General features: G+C 33.4%; 1 protein-coding gene across 8 annotated transcripts in view; it reads right to left on the bottom strand.

Moving 5' to 3' along the window:
- The window catches only part of dock1 (dedicator of cytokinesis 1), a 273,581-nt gene that overhangs the window by 234,398 nt on the left and 19,891 nt on the right, over nt 1-19,292 (bottom strand). For all 8 annotated transcript variants that reach the window (XM_067368773.1, XM_067368774.1, XM_067368776.1 and 5 more), the window contains exons 2-4: nt 3,669-3,752; nt 1,829-1,869; nt 1,670-1,725 (exon numbers count right to left, since the gene is read on the bottom strand). In XM_067368773.1, coding sequence (XP_067224874.1) covers nt 1,670-1,725; nt 1,829-1,869; nt 3,669-3,752 — 181 coding nt within the window. The remainder of the gene's footprint in view (nt 1-1,669; nt 1,726-1,828; nt 1,870-3,668; nt 3,753-19,292) is intronic.

The raw sequence follows: 19,292 nt of genomic DNA, 5'->3' as shown, positions 1-19,292 counted from the left end.
AGGAGTGGAAAGTTTAATGCGAGTATATTCCAAAACATAGTAAGCTGCCTACATAGAGAACTGCCTTCAAAGACAGCACCTTAAACATCACAGAGACTCCCAAGATCTGATATAGAACTATCAGTGTGTAAATGGTGAGTAAAGAGACAAGGATTTTAGGGCACTTTACATTAATAGGGTACAAAATGAAACTCTTAAATTTAAATTATATGATAATATACAGTCAAACCAAAAATTATTCAGACATTTATTTTTACTAGTGTGACACTTTAGTTCATTTATGTAAGTGAGGATAGCAAAATAAAGTAAACTATGACGTATTATACCCAAAAATTCTTCATACAGTGGACTACTAGTAAAATTTGGAACCGAAAATTCAGACACTTTGACCTGACCATGTTTTGCTTAAGTGTTATCTGACATTATTAAAGCAAGGCAAGGCAATTTTATTTGTATAGCACATTTCATACACAATGGTAATTCAAAGTGCTTTACATAAAGAAGCTTAATTAAGATTTTTTTTTCCTGACACTGTTTAACTTTATTTACTATAGTTTAAAAAATGTTAATAAAATTAACTGTATTAATGAATGAAATGTCCAAGATGTCTGAATACATTTTGGTTTGAGAGGTGGTACTTGACTTTCAGAAAATTTTAAGGACAAATTGAATATTATAAGAGTTGATTTATTTTATTTTCATGTTTGCCGTTTTTGCATAGAATACTTTTTAAAACCATGATTTGCTTGAATTTGTAATTTTAAATAAACAACAAAATAAAGAGAAAATACATTTAAAATATTATAATACTATTAAAATAAAATAAATATTAAATATAAAAATAATTAAAATAAAGCAAAATATTAAATAAAATATGTAAAAAAATAAATACAATATCAAATATATAAAAAAATAAAATTAAATAAAACCACAGAGACTCACAAGTGAGCAGAAAGCTATACTTCACAAGAAGCACAAGACTCAATGTTTTAATAAGCTAATAAGTTAATTGAACAATACTGTTAATATGCAGAACACAGACTTATGGGTAAATATATTTTTATTTAGACTAAGTAACTGTAATTTAATTTTATAGTTTTGATACTATTGATTAGTGAATAAAACATAAGTAGATTTAGGGTATGTTTACACAACAATGATATGCTAAAAAAAGACAGGAAAATGTTTTTCCTTTGCATTTTTTGCATACATTGCATATGACAACGTTGTCAAAGCAATGCGCTTATAGACTGAACATGTAATATGCATGTGCATGAGGTCACCGTTTTCACAAATTTGCATTTTTGTAGTTTACACAGAGACAATAATGGTATCATTTTTAAAAACTTGCGCTTTAAAAAGCACTTTGAACTTTCAAAAGGTTGCGTTTTCAGTACCCCAAAACGGCGTTGTCATGTAAAGGAACAGCCAAAACACATAAAAAGTTTTCCATTTTTAGTTGAAAACGGTGTCGTGTAAACAGCCCCTTACAGTATATTCAACATTTTTCCCATCGAAAAACAAATCATGAGTTTGCCTTCTCCGTGAAGGATACAAGCAATGCTGTTTTACAATCTGGCCCAAATGAGTTGGTTTGGGAAAAGTTCGCTTTTGTTTTCTATATTCAGCAAACTACAAACTGTCAGGAAATCTAAATGAAAATACTGACCCACTGCCTTCAACCGTGGCCTCCTTCAGATGTATGTAACAAGCTGGAAACACCCCCTGTACACAGACCACCACATTAGAAAATACCAAACAAAGGAAAAAATCAAGTTGAGGTCTGCTGAATGATGAACATGGAAGCTAACTGTACTGTGGAACTCACCTTCTTCGATTTTCTCCTCAGCCGATACCCTCGATACCATCCTGAGAAGAGCACAAAATATCACAGCAGTCAGATGAGAATACCAACAATTAGATTACAGTGAGACGCCACTGTGTCTCTCCAGAAAACAATATTCTGAGATTATAAAAGGCATGTTTCATAAATCTCTGGGAGATATGAAGTGAGGCAGCGGGCATGTCTGCAAGCTATGAACAAATCATTCAAGACTAAAGTGTGAGTTACTGACATTGGAGAGAGGTTGTTCTGGAGGCAAGAGGAAAGATCTGATCAGGACATATCTGTGCGTAAAGGTCTTTAAAAGGGTAAGAGGTGACTGAAATGGATGGAAAACAGGACGCACTTTACATAGGGGTACAAAATACTGTGTGAAACTCATCAAAATAAGAAAATAAATAGAAGTAGATGTTGTCGTTCTTCAGCAAATGATCACTGAGAGGTAAATGAGTTCAGAAAATATCAAGGGCAAATTAAATATTTATTTGCTCTTTCATTTTTGCCACTTTGAAATAAATACAATTAAAAACTATGATTGTGATTTTGTAAACCCCCCCAAAAAATATATGTAAACATCAAAATAAAGAGACACAATTAAAAAAAAATAAATAAACAAAGAGTATCAAAATAAAATAATAATATAAAATGCATAAAATAATAAAATAAATGTCTGCAAAAATAAAACAAAATAAAGACAATCAAAATAAAATAAAATAAAAGATAATCAAAATAAAATAATAACATAAAATGCATAAAATAATAAAATAAATGTCTGCAAAAATAATAAAATAAAATAAAAAAGACAATCAAAATAAAATAATATAAAAGATAATCAAAATAAAATAAAAATCAATAATGACATCAATAAAAAAATAAAATAAAAAATAAATAAAATAAAATAAAATAAAATAAAATAACAAATAAAATAAACTAAACTAAACTAAACTAAAATAAAATAATAAAATAAAATAAAAAAGACAATCAAAATAAAATAATATAAAAGATAATCAAAATAAAATAAAAATCAATAATGACATCAATAAAAAAATAAAATAAAAAATAAATAAAATAAAATAAAATAAAATAAAATAAAATAAAATAAAATAAAATAAAATAAAATAAAATAAAATAAAATAAAATAAAATAAAATAAAATAAAATAAAATAAAATAAAATAAAATAAAATAAAATAAAATAAAATAAAATAAAATAAAACTGGGTTTCAGATTTTGCCTAAGTTAACGTTCAGTAGGATCCTTGTCTAGGACCACATTTTGGTTTGTGGTTAATGATAAAAAAATAATTTTTGCTATTTTTTTTTTTTTTTTTTTTTTTTTTTCCTTAAAATAGCTTTGGTAAGGGGTTGAATGGTTAAGCTTGATGAATGCAGTTAACATAATATTTTAAAATAATTAGCCATATTAGCCTTTTCATATTGATGCTTTACGTTGTCACAGAGTAGTTACAACATAAGAAGGTGTAGGTGTGTGTGTGTGTGTGTGTGTGTGTGTGTGTGTGTGTGTGTGTGTGTGTGTGTGTGTGTGTGTGTGTGTGTGTGTGTGTGTGTGTGTGTGTGTGTAGGTGTGTGTGTGTGTAGGTGTGTGTAGGTGTGTGTGTGTGTAGGTGTGTGTGTGTGTAGGTGTGTGTGTGTGTAGGTGTGTGTGTGTGTGTGTGTGTGTGTAGGTGTGTGTAGGTGTGTGTAGGTGTGTGTAGGTGTGTGTAGGTGTGTGTAGGTGTGTGTGTGTAGGTGTGTGTGTAGGTGTGTGTGTAGGTGTGTGTGTAGGTGTGTGTGTAGGTGTGTGTGTAGGTGTGTGTAACTGTCTTACCTTCATAAGTCTCCAGAATGTGTACAGTGTCTCCGATCTGTAAGGAAAGCTCTTCATCACTGCGAGCGTCATAGTTATAGATGGCTGGGGACAAAGAACATAAAACACTGTACTGAGACACATGGCATCAATTTCTTGGGTGTGTGTGTGAAGCTGAGGGTTATAGATGATGCAGTAATGCAATAACTAACCACACAACAAGCAACAGCAGCTCAACAATAAACACTGGCTCGAATTTGACATACATGCACCTAAGAGCATGAAAAAGGTTTGAAATTAATTCACTTTTTGAAAGATTTTATGAAGACTTTCAGTGAATAACTTTAATTTTGTATAGATGATACTTTAATGGTGCTTGTTTGGTACTTTGGGGCTTCAACATCGACATCAATATTAAAACCCATTGCTGTCCTGCAAACATTGGTATTTCCTTCAGGAAGTGTGTAATGTCTCTGACAGAGAGAGTTACGCTCATGTGTTTACTAGAGTCAAGTGTTAATGCCGTGTTCATCTGTCGGGCAGGAGAAGCAGCGGTGACGTTCACGCGGTGATGTGCCGTGGTGTTTCTCAGTGACCCTGAACGACCACATAACCCCAGCGACAGAGAGACCGCAGAGGACAAGAAGAGAGCAACAGATAGAGAGAGACCTTGGAGGGTTAATTACGCACAGACGGTCTCCATTTCTCTGTCAACACTCTCACCTTCATTCTCACACATGCTGTTTCTGTCCTTCCTCTGCCAACTCAGAGTCTCTCAGAAGAGAGAGTAATTACAGAATATTCTCACTGTGGGCCTTTTCAAAACACACACACACACACACACACACACACACACATTTCTCTTTGTAGTCTCTCTACATCCATTGTTCTTTTTTACATGAGTCTGAATGAAACACCTCTGCAGCCCAACATGACTAAAATATTTCAATGCACGTCCTGTTGAATGGCAAGTCAGAGAAACACTCAACGTGTACCTGCAATTATATGCATTCAATCCAATAATCATAAAGTTGCTAAACTATTAAAAAAAAGCCCTAAAGCACCAGATAAATCATGCAAACAACTGCCACTATTAATATATCAACAATGATATAACTGCTATACAAAGAGCTACTGTTGTAGTATTTATTCATATTTTGAATTGGCCTATATGTTTTATAATTTAAGATTTCTGAAGGATCAAGTGCTGAAGACTGGAGTAATGATGCTGAAAATTCAGCTTTGATCACAGGAAAAAAAAAAATTATTAAAATATATTAAAAATCGAAAAAAGTTATTTTAAAATAGATTGTATATTTCACAATATTACTGTTTTTACTGTATTTTTAGTCAAATAAATGCAGTCTTGGTGAGCAGAAGATATATTTTTTTTTTTTTTTTTCTTCTTCTTACCAACCCCATAATTTTAAAGGCTTATGTAGTTGTAATACACTTTTTTTTTTCCCCAATGGAAATCAACATTGTGCCACAAATGCTTTTGAAAGTGCATGCACTGAACACTTCTCTCCATCTAACAGAGCTTTAATTATACACATTCAATATTTATACTGTATATCGCTGACTATATACATAAAGCGACATCCCAAAAGAGTCAGACAAACTTCAAAAACTTCAAATACATGAGCTGTACACTCCTTTGCACACAGAAGCATTCAGACAGACAACTAGATCCGCATATCAAATCCCATATGCTGCCATTCTGATATCCCCACAAGAAGGCAATCCAATTACACACACAACAAACAATACACTGCGAGACACTTCCACAACAGTACTGAGGGCTAGAGAAAAGAGGTAAAGATAATGGTTTACAATATGTAGCAAGCCTCTAATGTGCATAAACTGCCACAGCACAGATACAGCTCTCATCTCGGTAGGAAGAACATTCTAGCAGATGACATCTTGCTCTCTCACACACACTAATGGAAACGCACACATAAACACAAATGATTACATTAGCTCAGCTCAGACTGCTGTGACTGGAATTTCAAAGCCTGGCTATCAGGTGGCTAATCACAATACTGCACAACTGCTACAGGTTATTTATTATATAAGAAAATCTTACAATGAGAAATAGAAGAGTGAGTAAATAAAATAAAAAATAGATACTAAAAATGTAAAAAGAAAAATATTTAAAATAATTATAATAAAAAAAAGTTAATGAAATAAAAACCATCCTGAAGCTACTGGATTTAGCAAGTCAGTGAATAAAATAAAAATAAAAACAAAAATTTTAATTTAAATAGAAAACATTTAAAAATGAAAATAAAACAAAACATAAATGTAAATAAAATAAAATAAATTACAAAGTAAAATAAAAGAAATTAAATTAAAAATTACAAAAATAATAAAAAAATATTTTGGGATAACCAAGTGAGCAAATAAAATGAAATAAAATGCTATTTAGATAAGGTAAATATGTATAAAAAATGTTAATTAAAAAAGCATCCTGACACTACAGAGAGTGTGTAGATAAAATAAAAAAATATATAATAAGTAAATAAATATATATCAATACATATACAGTATATATCAGTACATATACACACACACGATAGATAGATTTTTTTTTTTTTTTCATTTTATTTATGCATTTTTTATATACACACGCATCCTGAGGCTACTGAGATAACCGATTGAGCAAATAATATAAATATTAATGTGATGCAACCCAAAAAAGTAGTACAAGTCAGAATAATTTCACTGCCAACTGTTTTGAACAGCATTCATGTGCATATGATACAAGCATTGCTTAGCTGTGAAGCTCCCTAGGTTTTGGATCAGAGCTGAAGGAAGAAGAGTAAACTGAGAGCACAAGAGAGGAAGGGAGAGAAACAAAGAGGATCAGTGCAGCATGAGATGACCTGTGTGTGAGAGACTTTGACAGGAAGTTCAGGTCCCTAGAGGCGTCCATGCCCCGAGAGAGAAAGCAGACGCCTCAGTCGCCTCTCTTCCACTCTGGCTCTGAGTGAATGATGCCCATTGAGCCGTACGCAGACACCAGCTGCATCAGCGAGAGAGGGGAAGTCATTCGCCTGCCCTCCAAATGAGTATCTAAACCACAGACCTGCAGAAACACTTCTGAAAACTGTCCTGAGGGCTAAAGCAGGGGCATTTTCACATGCCGTTATCTGTAAAGTGCTTCATAACGGCAGGGAATGAGATGAGCACAACTCTATTGAAGTCGCTGACTGACAGAGTCAAAAGCGCACAAAAGGAATCATAAAATAATCTGAGATATCTGGCCACAGGTGATGAGGAATAACTCCAGTCGGAAAATAACTGGCCATTACAGCCAGGTTGCGTGAGCCGCCCATAGCATAGAGAGCAGGAATACTTCAGTGGAGGAGGAAAAAAAGACACTTGGAATCAAAAGACGGCGAGAATAAGGCAGAAGTTGAACATCAGAAATGAATTTCTAACAGAACGGATGACACAACGAAGGTGCTCGAGCAAAACATCTATCAATTTCTTGTAATGAGAGCAGCGATGTGAGCCAGGAAGGGTTTTATAACACAAGTTTGAGGTCGACAGCTTCTCTTTGAGGCCTAGAAGTGTAATAAAGGATTTTATTGTCTCACTTAGCCAGACATTTCAGTGTCGCTATAAAGTCTGGTCCATCCTGCAGTTTATTAGCAGTGTTTGTACAAACCTTGAAACCTAAGCATTGAACTTCATTGTGTAACTCACCCCGAGGCGTTTGTGCTACAGACATGAACGATACCTGTGCTATTACTTCTACAAACAATTGAACCTACAGTTTTCCTCTGATTGAATCCCAACCAATAAACCTACAACTGGAGGAGGATCATGGGCAGTTTCTAGAGTCAAGCATATCAGACAACATGCTAACAGCCAACCACAACACTGTAGTACCGTAAAATAAAAAATAAATAAATAAAATTTAATACAAAAATAATTTACAAAATAATATACAAAATAATTTAAAATGATTCTAGATAAAATGAATCATTGTTTTTTTTGTTTGTTTGTTTTCAAACTAACATAATTCACACATGATTCTGAACAAGAACTCAAAACAAAATAACATGTATTTTACTAGAGGTTCTGACAAAAATTTAATTGCTGCAGTCTATTTAAAATATTGAATTAATCTGAATGAATTATTTTAAAAATCAGGTTGAATGAATGTTTCGATGTCTCTAAATAATTCACCTGATTAATTACTGGATGAAAGTGTTTTTGAATGCATTTCTTGAACGAATGATTCAATTGCTGGGTTTCCATCCAAATGTGAAGCGAATCTTTTCAAAATTCACCGAAAAAAAAGAAAAGGGGGAATTAGGTGCATTTTCATCAAGTTGAGATGACAGTGGTATTGGTAACCTAGTGACCAACAGTAAATAAAGCACCGTCAGTGGAAACAGCCGATTAGTCACGCGGGTTTATTGTTCGCTACGTCAGAATTTATTCAGCAAATGCGTTTCCAACTCCCATTATTCGCATTAACACTTTTTTGCAAAATGCACATAAAAACAGGGTGATTGAAACACAGCTAACGACAAACATTTTTAAGTAACTTGTCGCCATCTATATATAAAAACACACACACACACAGTGCTCAGCGTAAATGAGTACACCATCTTTGATAAGCAATATTTTAAACAATATCTCAGTAAACAAAAACACTAAGTTTTATATAGCATCTCTTTAAAGGTGCCCTAGAAATAAAAATTGAATTTATTGTGGCATAGTTAAATAACAAGAGTTCAGTACATGGAAATGACATACAGTGAGTCTCAAACACCATTGTTTCCTCCTTCTTATATAAATCTCATTTGTTTAAAAGACCTCCGAAGAACAGGCAAATCTCAACATAATACTGACTGTTACGTAACAGTCGGGATCATTAATATGTATGACCCCAATATTTGCATATGCCAGCTCATGTTCAAGGCATTACACAAGGGCAGCCAGTATTAACGTCTGGATCTGTGCACAGCTGAATCATCAGACTAGGTAAGCAAGCAAGAACAATAGCGAAAAATGGCAGATGGAGCAATAATAACTGACATGATCCATGATATCATGATATTTAGTGATATTTGTAAATTGTCTTTCTAAATGTTTCGTTAGCATGTTGCTAATGTACTGTTGAATGTGGTTAAAGTTAGCATCGTTTCTTACTGTATTCACGGAAACAAGACTCTCGTTATTTTCATTTTTTAAACACTTGCAGTCTGTATAATTCATAAACACAACTTCATTCTTTATAAATCTCTCCAACAGTGTGTAATGTTACATTTAGCCACAGAGCACCATCAAACTCATTCAGAATCAAATGTAAACATCCAAATAAACACTGTACTTATGCGATTAGACATGCTGCATGACGAACACTTTGTAAAGATCCATTTTGAGGGTTATATTAGCTGTGTGAACTTTGTTTATGCTGTTAAAGGCAAGTTCTGTGGGCGGGGAGTGTAAGCATTTAAAGGGGCCGCAGCCTAAATCAGCTCATATTTAATGATGCCCCAAAATAGGCAGTTAAAAAAAAATGAATTAAAAAAAAAAAAATCTATGGGGTATTTTGTGCTGAAACTTCACAGACACATTCAGGGGACACCTTAGACTTATATTACATCTTTTAAAAAGACGTTCTACAGCACCTTTAACTTATAACATGAAAGTAACATAATTCTGCTTAAAGTCGTCATGAAATCAAAATGGACCCTATTTACTTTGTTAGTGCATATTACTAGTCTTGTGTAGAACAATTAATCTGTGCACTTACTTAACTTAAAGTTAATACACTGAAAAAAATTGTTTGTCGTGGCAATCTTTAAATCAATCTGAAAAGTTACTTCCGGTCTGGAAGTAAAGTATATGACCTTATGGTCAGGAGCTAAAAATAAAAAATGCTATTTAAAAAAATAAACATCTACAGTACACACACCACACGGGCGTTCACACAGACACTAACATGTGCTTACAAGTCTTGCACTGCATCGAATGGAATGAAGAAAAACACCATGAGCTTCTTTTTCCTGTATCGAGGCTTAATTGGGGTTTGTACAGAGAAAGCATTCTGATCACGCTCATTTAGAGTCAGCAGAAACAAAAGTCTCCCAATTTAAGAGAGAGAGCCAGAAATCACAAATTACAGATCACAGATGTTCATGTTTACCCACGCTGGCGTCGAGGCTGAGCCAGCTACAATTAACCTGGAATTTAACATGTAGGTTAAATATTTCAGTGTTTTATTGGAAGGGTGGGTACAGACATAACCAACAAGAGACTGCATTGTGGGATATAGTATTTCATGCAGGGTGCTCTGGTTATATACTTTACATCTTGGCAAATCTAGGTTAAAAGGAGTTCACTTTAAAATTAAAATTACCCTAAGATTTACTCACCCTCAAGCTGTCTGGCAAAAGTTAGATATTTTACCTTATAACTTGTTAAATTATATTTTTCTTATACAAATGCATCGCTTCAGGCCTTTATTAACCCCCGGAGCCGCGTGGAGTGCATTTATGATGGATGGATGCACTTTCTTGAGCTTCAAACTCATTGCCCCCATTCACTGTCATTATAAAGCTTGGAGTCTTGGATGTGTCAGGATATTTATTAATATAACTCAGATTGTGTTCATCAGAAAAAAGAAAGTCATATACACCTAGGATGGCTTGAGGGTGAGTAAAGCGTGGGGTAATTTTTCATTTTAAAGTGAACCTCTCTTTTAACTGGTCATTCCATACATACAGAAAATTAAAGGGTTAGTTCACCCCAAAAAAATGAAAATTAAATACTCACCATCATGTTGTTTCACACCCGTAAGACCTTCATTCATCTTCAGAACACAAATTAAGATATTTCTGATAAAATCTGATGGCTCAGTGAGGCCTGCATTGACAGCAAGATAATAAACACTTTGAGATGCACAGAAAGCTTCAAAGCTTTACAAATCTTTTGATAAACACTCCGAACCACTGAAACAAAAGATTTGTAAAGTCATTATTTTGTTTTTTTGGCACACAAAAAGTATTCTCATCACTTCAAAACATTAAGGCTGAACCACTGTAGTCACATGATTTTAAATATGTCTTTAGCACCTTTCTGGGCATGTGAAAGTGTTTATTATCTTGCTGTCAGTGGAGGCCTCACTAAGCCATCAGATTTCATCAAAAATCTTAATTTGTGTTCTGAAGATGAACAAAGGTCCTACGGGTGTGGAACGACATGAGAGTGAGTGATTAATGACAGAATTTTTGAACTAACCCTTTAATGCATACTGCAGAACTAGTATGAGTAGTATGGTAGTAGGCTATGCATAACACAGCCAGAGACTGTGTGAGAGAGAGAGATGCTTGAGTTATGCCACAGAAAGAGGGAATGCGGAAAAAGAGGCTGATGAAGAGATGAGATATCATCATGTCGAGACAATTTGTCTACTGCACAGTTTATACATTCAACCAATAGGTAGAAACAAGCCTGCAGTATGAAGCTGAAGCAAGATAAAATAAAACATTGGTGCAATAGAACAACATATGTAATATGACCTGATATTCAGAGCAGGATTGTGGCTAATGGGCACAATTTTAATTGTAGCAAGTTCCATATTCATTTTGTTGGAAATTCCCCTCTGAATAATTAGCTGCAACATACAGGTGAGAATTCAACTTCTGTATACATAACATAACATAACATATAACATAACATAACATAACATAACATAACATATAACATAACATAACATAACATAACATAACATAACATAAAACACAACATAAAACACAACATAAAACACAACATAAAACACAACATAAAACACAACATAAAACACAACATAAAACACAACATAAAACACAACACAACATAAAACATAACATAAAACATAACACAAAACATAACATAACATAAAACATAACATAAAACATAACATAACATAAAACATAACATAAAACATAACATAACATAAAACATAACATAACATAAAACACAACATAAAACACAACATAAAACACAACATAAAACATAACATAAAACATAACATAAAACATAACATAACATAAAACATAACATAAAACATAACATAAAACATAACATAAAACATAACATAAAACATAACATAAAACATAACATAAAACATAACATAACGCATAACATAACGCATAACATAATGCATAACATAACGCATAACAAAGCATAACATAAAACCAGGTGGAAACCAGTTTAATGAAATCAACTTAAATCAACTAGTTATATGGGAAACACACTGACATTCATCTTAAAAATAAATTTATGGCTTCAAATAATAAACTCAGTTTGCAGCAAAAAAAAAAAAAAAGTATCTTGCATTGTTTTAATCAAACAGTTCAGTGTTTGCATGTTCTGCACATTTTGACAGAAATATACATTTCAAAAAAAAATATATATTTTTTTTTATGCAAACATGCTGTATATATTTGTCTGTGTAACAAGCACCGCTCACTACCCAAAAAATAAATGCATATCAGGCATCCATTTTCAGACATGGATTTCAGGCACTGTTATTTCTTTTCATTGAGTTGGCCGATAAGTTTTGTAAGCTAATATATTTGCTATTGTTTCCATTTGTTCTATTATTAGAGTTAGAAAAGTTCATTTCAAGCAGCTTTCAAAACCCAGCAAACATTTTCCAATCATCAGAACCAAAACAAACCAGTCTGCTTTTTATGCAACAGTATTAACATTCATCAACAAACCAACTTCAACTATTTGTGAACTTCCGGTTTTCATAACCAAGAGGGTAAATGTAACTTTTATTATATTCTTCATTTTTTTCTACTACCTGTCCATGACTGTTTAACATTACACTCGCTTCATATCACACCAATTATAAACCAGACACATTTCCACAAAGTCCAACGGCGGATCTAAAGATCTTCATTAGACTCTCCACATTATTCTGATGGGAGGACAACTGTGAAGGGAGGCAAACTTCCACTAATGATCTTGTTTTCAGCAAGAGGCAATGCTGAAACCCTGCCCAAGAATCTGACCCAGAGCCTGTTTCTGTCATGTCCAAACTGAACTGGGTCAGATCCACTCCGTTCATCATCATCATCACACACACACACACACACACACACACACACACACACACACACACAGCCGGCTGCAGCACCAGAGGGTCAGTGCCCGTGATGCGATCACACCTAGAGTTCTGCTGTCTAATTGCTTCATTTTAATTGGCCAACTACACTTGCACTTCTGCAGGTCTTAAATTTAATAATGGGAAATTAATTGTTCCAGACTGTTTTAAGAATTACCATAATTGAGTTAAGTACACGTGTAGGAAATGTACTGAACAGAGCTCACACTCGACTGTTACTGCAACATCAGACTCAAATCACACTAGCTAATCTAAATTACAGCATGGGTAATTATTCTATAATACCATAAAATCTATTTTCTACATGAATGTATACATCACAGTACACTCAAATGAAATAAATAAAAGCCAGTAGAGTCAAATAAAATGAATAAAAGCCTAAATTCAATCTGTTCATCATATAAAGCAATCGAGACTCTTCAGAAAATTTGGATTAAAACCGCTTAATTTATATGGATTCGTTTTACGATCTCTTGTGTAGGGCCCTATAAAATCCATTTTATTTTGTCCCAAATACCGTTTTATTTTTCCCAAATTCCATTTTTTCCGTTTTAATTTTCTGGATTCCGTTTTTTCCGTTTTATTTATTTTTTGACTACATTTTAATGGTTAAATTAAATTTTAGTAATCAAAAAGCATGTCTAATTAATTTCATTCTTAAAAACAACAATATTAATTAATTAAATATATTTTTATGATTTTTTTTTCTTCAGAAGATCTGTTCTGTGTATTTAAATTTTTCTGGCAATCAAATGAACGCATACCATTTTATTTATCTTTTAATCATGAAATTAAACTTTTTTGTTAAACAATGTGCTGCACAACACAGCTTTACTTGTAAAATTAAAACATGGAAGAAACACAGATTATTGTTTAAAATATATTTTAATAATTTATTATTAAATTAATTTATCTAAATTCTACTGTACAACAGTAATATGTTTCTGTCAAGTTAAATCAAACTTTTATTTTGACGGTTTGCCTAGAGCTTTGAGTTTCTCTGTAGTTTTCTCAAACGAAGTGGTTAAATGCTGATGAAGTGACTTTCAGAGCAGCTCTGGAGATGAATTTGTGCGTTCATATAGTGAGGCGACAGAGGACGAAAACACAGCAAGCGTCGCATGTTCTTCAGCATGGGTGTGCCCGCACGATTGTGTGTGAGGTAAATTAAACTGCGCTTCCACATCATTCATTTCAGAGTCACACAGGCATGCAGGATTCATGTTTAAATAGTCTTTTTGCGGTTTAATATTCAGACACTAGTCTATATCGTGATTTAATTCACGTGTACTGACCTGCTTTTAATTCGTTCATTAAAAATTTGACAAATTCTGTGTTATTCCATGTTATATAGTGAACTCAGTTTTTATGACTGGATTCTGCGATTCCGTGATCGCAGAAATTATTTGGCCCTAGATGTGTCGGTTGCATAGTCTGTCAATGGAGGGACAGAAATCTCTCAGATTTCATCAAAAATATCTTCATTTGTGTACCGAAGATGAATGAAAGTCTTACGGGTTTGGAACGACATGAGGGTGAGTTAATGATATCAGCATTTTCATTTGTGGGTGAACTAACCTTTTAAAAAATATAAATCAAATAAAACAATAAAATTAAATAAATTAAAATGAATTAAGAAATCCATTTAGAATAATTAAAATGTATTAATAAAATTAATTTACCTGTTAACCTGTACTGGTGCGCTGACGCACCGAAGCTTCTTTGTTTAAAATAGCTCAAATTTACTGTTAGATTTAATGTAATTACCTTGACAAACTATGCATCATTAAAAAGATGTAAGACTCGAGCTTCAATTTTTAATCTTTATTTTACTTTCAACATCATATAGTGACCGTTATTTGTTAATATGCGTCGGGAGTTATGAATATGAGAAACGGAGTCGTTACCTTTTCATTGAAATATGAGCGTCAGCTTCAGCCATTGAGAAAAAAACTGTACGATCATCATGAAAAAACTCCACAAAATAACATCCCTCGGGGCTTTTAGCTTAAAAGCATGCACATTTGGAGAAATATTGATGGATTATTGTACGTTTATGTCAATTTTCTATACAGAGAAGTAATATTTATTCAATTTTTACCCAAAACGCACTGTTGTCGTCATATGAGCGCTGTATAAACTGACTACTGTGTTTTCAACTCATACCTGCAGCCGGAGGGCGCTCTGTGCACACTTAGTCCACAATTATGACACATGATGACCAAGAAAAAATCATGTGACATATACGGAACTAACAGAGGCTACCAGACATCGCTATAATCATTGATATAAACATACAGAACGTCACTTTTGAAAGTAATTAATACACGATTGTGACGATATGTGGTTTATCTGTGTTCTTCACGCCATGTCAGGTATTCATAATAGTAGATTATATTTATAATGCAAGGCTAATCGAGATAGCTTTTCTCATTGTGCAGAATAGCATTAAATTATATATTTTCTGTCGGATTTTTGATCCGAAGCCACATCCCGTCACAGAAGCTTATTTAAAACAACCGACTAGTAAGTTTGGAGCAAAAACGTTGTTTTAATCTTATAAATTGTCGTGTTTTGTTGGTGTGCTAAGCTAATATGCTAACAAGCCCAGAGATGCACCTGTTCTGAGCTAATGTAAATAAATCATTTTGAATCGTAAAGCTAATTTTTTTTCTCTCTTTTTTTTTCCAAGAAGGGCATTAGATACAGTTTGAAAGAAGGTTAAGTGAGAAGTTTGGTGAATGAAATGAGGGATTAAATCATCTTGAATAGAACATCAGTAATTATAAAAGAGACAAAAGAAAAGAATAATTAGAGCCATAATCAGGCTGGAGAGGTGTGAATGTGTTCAGGGGAGACTGAAACTGAATGGGGCAGTTAGCAGCACAAACACACTATAGACAATACACTTGAATAGATGACAATAAACATCAGTTAACATTTTAGAGTCCTTTCTAAATAAAAAGTCTCATGACATGGTCTTGAAAAACCATGTAATAAAACTCAGAATTTTAAACCTATCATCTTCATATTTGAAATATAACATGGTCAGACATGTGGCTTTAGCTGCAGTGCATTTCTAGATTGCCACAAGGCCAACTTCACTTTTATTTTCATAAATACATTTCATAAAAAATACATTTCTAATAAAAATAGCTTCAAAGTTTTGAAAAGTTAACTATTTTCTTCATTGTGACAATAATTAATTAATTATTTAAACTGCAATAAACTGCAGAAAGTAAACTGCAAAGTGTCTGCTTTCAAATGAGACCTTACTTGTGCTTTTAGTGCAAAGGGTTCATGAACTGTATCTGTTTTAGTTTGGGTATGTCATTTCTTGGGATTTTCCAAAAGCGGGGGTTGCTGGCTAACAGGTTAAATACAAATAAATGTAAATAGATAGACATTAAAATTAATACCAAATTAAATAGATAAAATAAATAAATTAAATGGTTGTGCAATATATAACACATTTCTGGGCTGAATTTCTATCAAAAACATCTATATCAGGACATCAGGACATTGTTACTGTGAAATTATTACTTATATGGTGATTTCGGTCACACCACCCACCACAAATACAATGTAAAGAGACAAAAGAGACAAAGACTGGCTGAATCAAACCATGCAATCGAAACAAGTGTGAAAGTCTCAAATCACAGTCAACAAGCAGAAAACATCCATTATCTCAAAATACCATTTGCCATTCTTATCGATTCCTTCTAAAGCGGAGACACGCAATTAGCCACATATTTATACTGCAGTTACAGTGTTTCACGTATCAGACAGCGTGGCTATAGATTGTGTCATAGTCTGCAGGTTTCAGTGTGGGCAGAGGATAATGAGATGAGTGAGGAGAAGGTCAGCGGAGGTGAGAAACAGCGGGAATCTCCCGGAACGAGAGGGCCACCGCTATTGAGGCAGAGAGGATTGTGGGTATAATGTAGAGAGGAGAGACAGCAGCAAACGCCCACGCTAATAACACCAGCAGAGCGATAACATTGGCTCCTGATAGCTCAGTATTTGCAGAGCAAAATTATTGGTTTCATTAATGCATATACCAAAACATAGCAGAGAGTTCAAAATGGGTGCCCAAAAACTGACTCGCTTAATTAGCGGTGTTTGCTAAAGTATTATTGCTAATACGAAGGGTTTACGCTTGCTCATCAAATGGTGTACCTTTTCTTACATTTTTTGGATTAGTGGACAATAAAATGACACCAATATCTCTTACGTTTTCAACCCCTCGCTTACATTTTGCCTTATTGTAGTCTAAAATACAAAACTCCATTCATTCGTTGCTATAGGAGAGGAAGAATTGTCTAAACTCATTAAATCATCCAAAATCAACAACATGTTAGACTATATATAACGACTAAGCTTCCAGAGATCCTCTTCTTAATATCATTAATTCATCTTAGTCACTAGGACACCAAAAACTTTCAAGCTGGCCGTTATTTAACTTATTAAAAAAAAAAAAAAACAACTTGATCATTAGGGGTGTGACGAGATCTCGTGTCACGAGACTAAAATGTGACGAGATTTCTCGTCGAGGTAAAAAGTAGTCTCATGATATTGCCATGACAGAGTGTTTAGGATGATTAGGAAAGAATATGCAACCGCTACGTTTACATTACGCCTCCACTGTAGTTTTGCTTTGTATATAAATAAAAAACATTTAATTCAGTTGGATAACAGTCGCCGCCGCTCCATATTTACAGAGTATGCGCGAAAGTGAAAGTAAACGCGAGCGCGCATTTAAAAGCGATTTCAATACCCACCTTTTGAAAGCGGCTCCCTGATGCATGCAAATATCTTCCAACATGAAAGCTATTTTAGGCTGGGCAGTGTAGTTGTAACCATCTCTTAGCTCTGTATCAAAGAAAAATGTGGTCTTATTTGCACTTTGAATATTGAAAGGGTGTGATTATGGTTGCACTTATTGTAAAGTGTTACCATAAAAATGAATAACAGTTTTCTCTTAATCTTATTAAGCTCAAAAAATACGGTTTAATTTGTTAACATTAGTTAATGCACTGTGAAATAACAATGAATGACTATTTTTATTAACTGACATAAAGATTAATAAATACTGTATCAAATATATTGCTCATTGTTAGTTGATGTTGGTTAATACATTAATGTTAATAAATGAGACCTTATTGTAAAGTGTTACCATTTACATTTATACTGTTTTTATTTCTATGATCAGTTTGTGGAAAGGAGTTCAGTTAGGAGGTCAAAAGTTGTAGAAGCTCATAAATCATATACAGTAAGGTCTGAAGAGACTGAAATCATACAGAAGAGAAGTCAGTCAGTTGAGTTTGTGTCAAAACCTTTTACAGTACTTGAGTATTGTTGTCTTTTACTGCACATGATAATTCATACTCAGAAAGCAGAACTGAAATGACATCCATTACAAGATGATTAGTTACAACATTTCAAATACACCTACAGAATATTTTTTCTAGTCATGTATTTCGCCATTGAGGATTTCTTAAAAATAGCGTGTAAAAGTTGTCTTGTGAGATACCGGTCTCGTCACACCCCTATTGATCACAGAGAATTAGTCAATTACAGGTTGATCTTGAAAAAAATACTAGAAAAAAAAAGGCAGTATCATCACAACTACATTTTTTTTTTTTTTTTTAAGAAAGAAACAATATCTGTGAGGATGTCCAGTCAGGATTTAGACCGTACCATAGTACTGAGACGGCTCTCACTAGAGTTACAAATGATTTGCTCTTATAAATCAGATCGGGGTTATACATCTCTTTTAGTGCTACTGGATCATTTGACACTAATCGACCACAACATTCTCTTCAATAGACTACAAAATTATGTTGGCATTAGTGGAATTGCATTGACCGTTATCAGTTTGTAACAGTACACGAAGAGATGTCATACCGATCGCAAGTTCAGTTTGGAGTACCGCAAGGCTTAGTACTAGGACCGTTGCTTTTCACTCCGTACATGCTACCCTTGGGAGATATCATTAGGAAGCATGGCATTAGTTTTCACTGTTATGTTAATGATGCTCAGCTCTATATTTCTTTGCGCCCTGACGAAGCTTACCAATTAACAAAATTAACAGAATGCAAAGCGGATATAAAAAATTGGATGACTAATAATTTCCTATTACTAAATTCAGAATAAACAGCGATTCTAATTATTGGACCAAAAACATCTGCACATAATAATCTAGAACAATACTGCAAAAATAAAGTAATAAAGACATTTATGTTAGGTTTGTATATCAAAATGCTGTTCTTTTAAATTTTCTATCCAACAAAGAATCCTGAAAAAAAAATGTATCATGATTTCCACAAAACAATTAAGCAGAACTATTAACCGATTTTAATATTGATAATAATCAGAAAGGTTTCTTGAGCAGCAAATCAGCATAGTAGAACAATTTCTGAAGGATCACATGACACTGTAAGCTGGAGTAATAAATAAATGCAGTCTTGATGACAAGAGTTCAAAAATGTTTATACAAAAAAATT

This window comes from Chanodichthys erythropterus, chromosome 19 (assembly GCF_024489055.1).
Source record: "Chanodichthys erythropterus isolate Z2021 chromosome 19, ASM2448905v1, whole genome shotgun sequence".
Taxonomy (NCBI): Eukaryota; Metazoa; Chordata; class Actinopteri; order Cypriniformes; family Xenocyprididae; genus Chanodichthys; species Chanodichthys erythropterus.
This window is presented reverse-complemented; position numbering and strand designations above follow the sequence as displayed.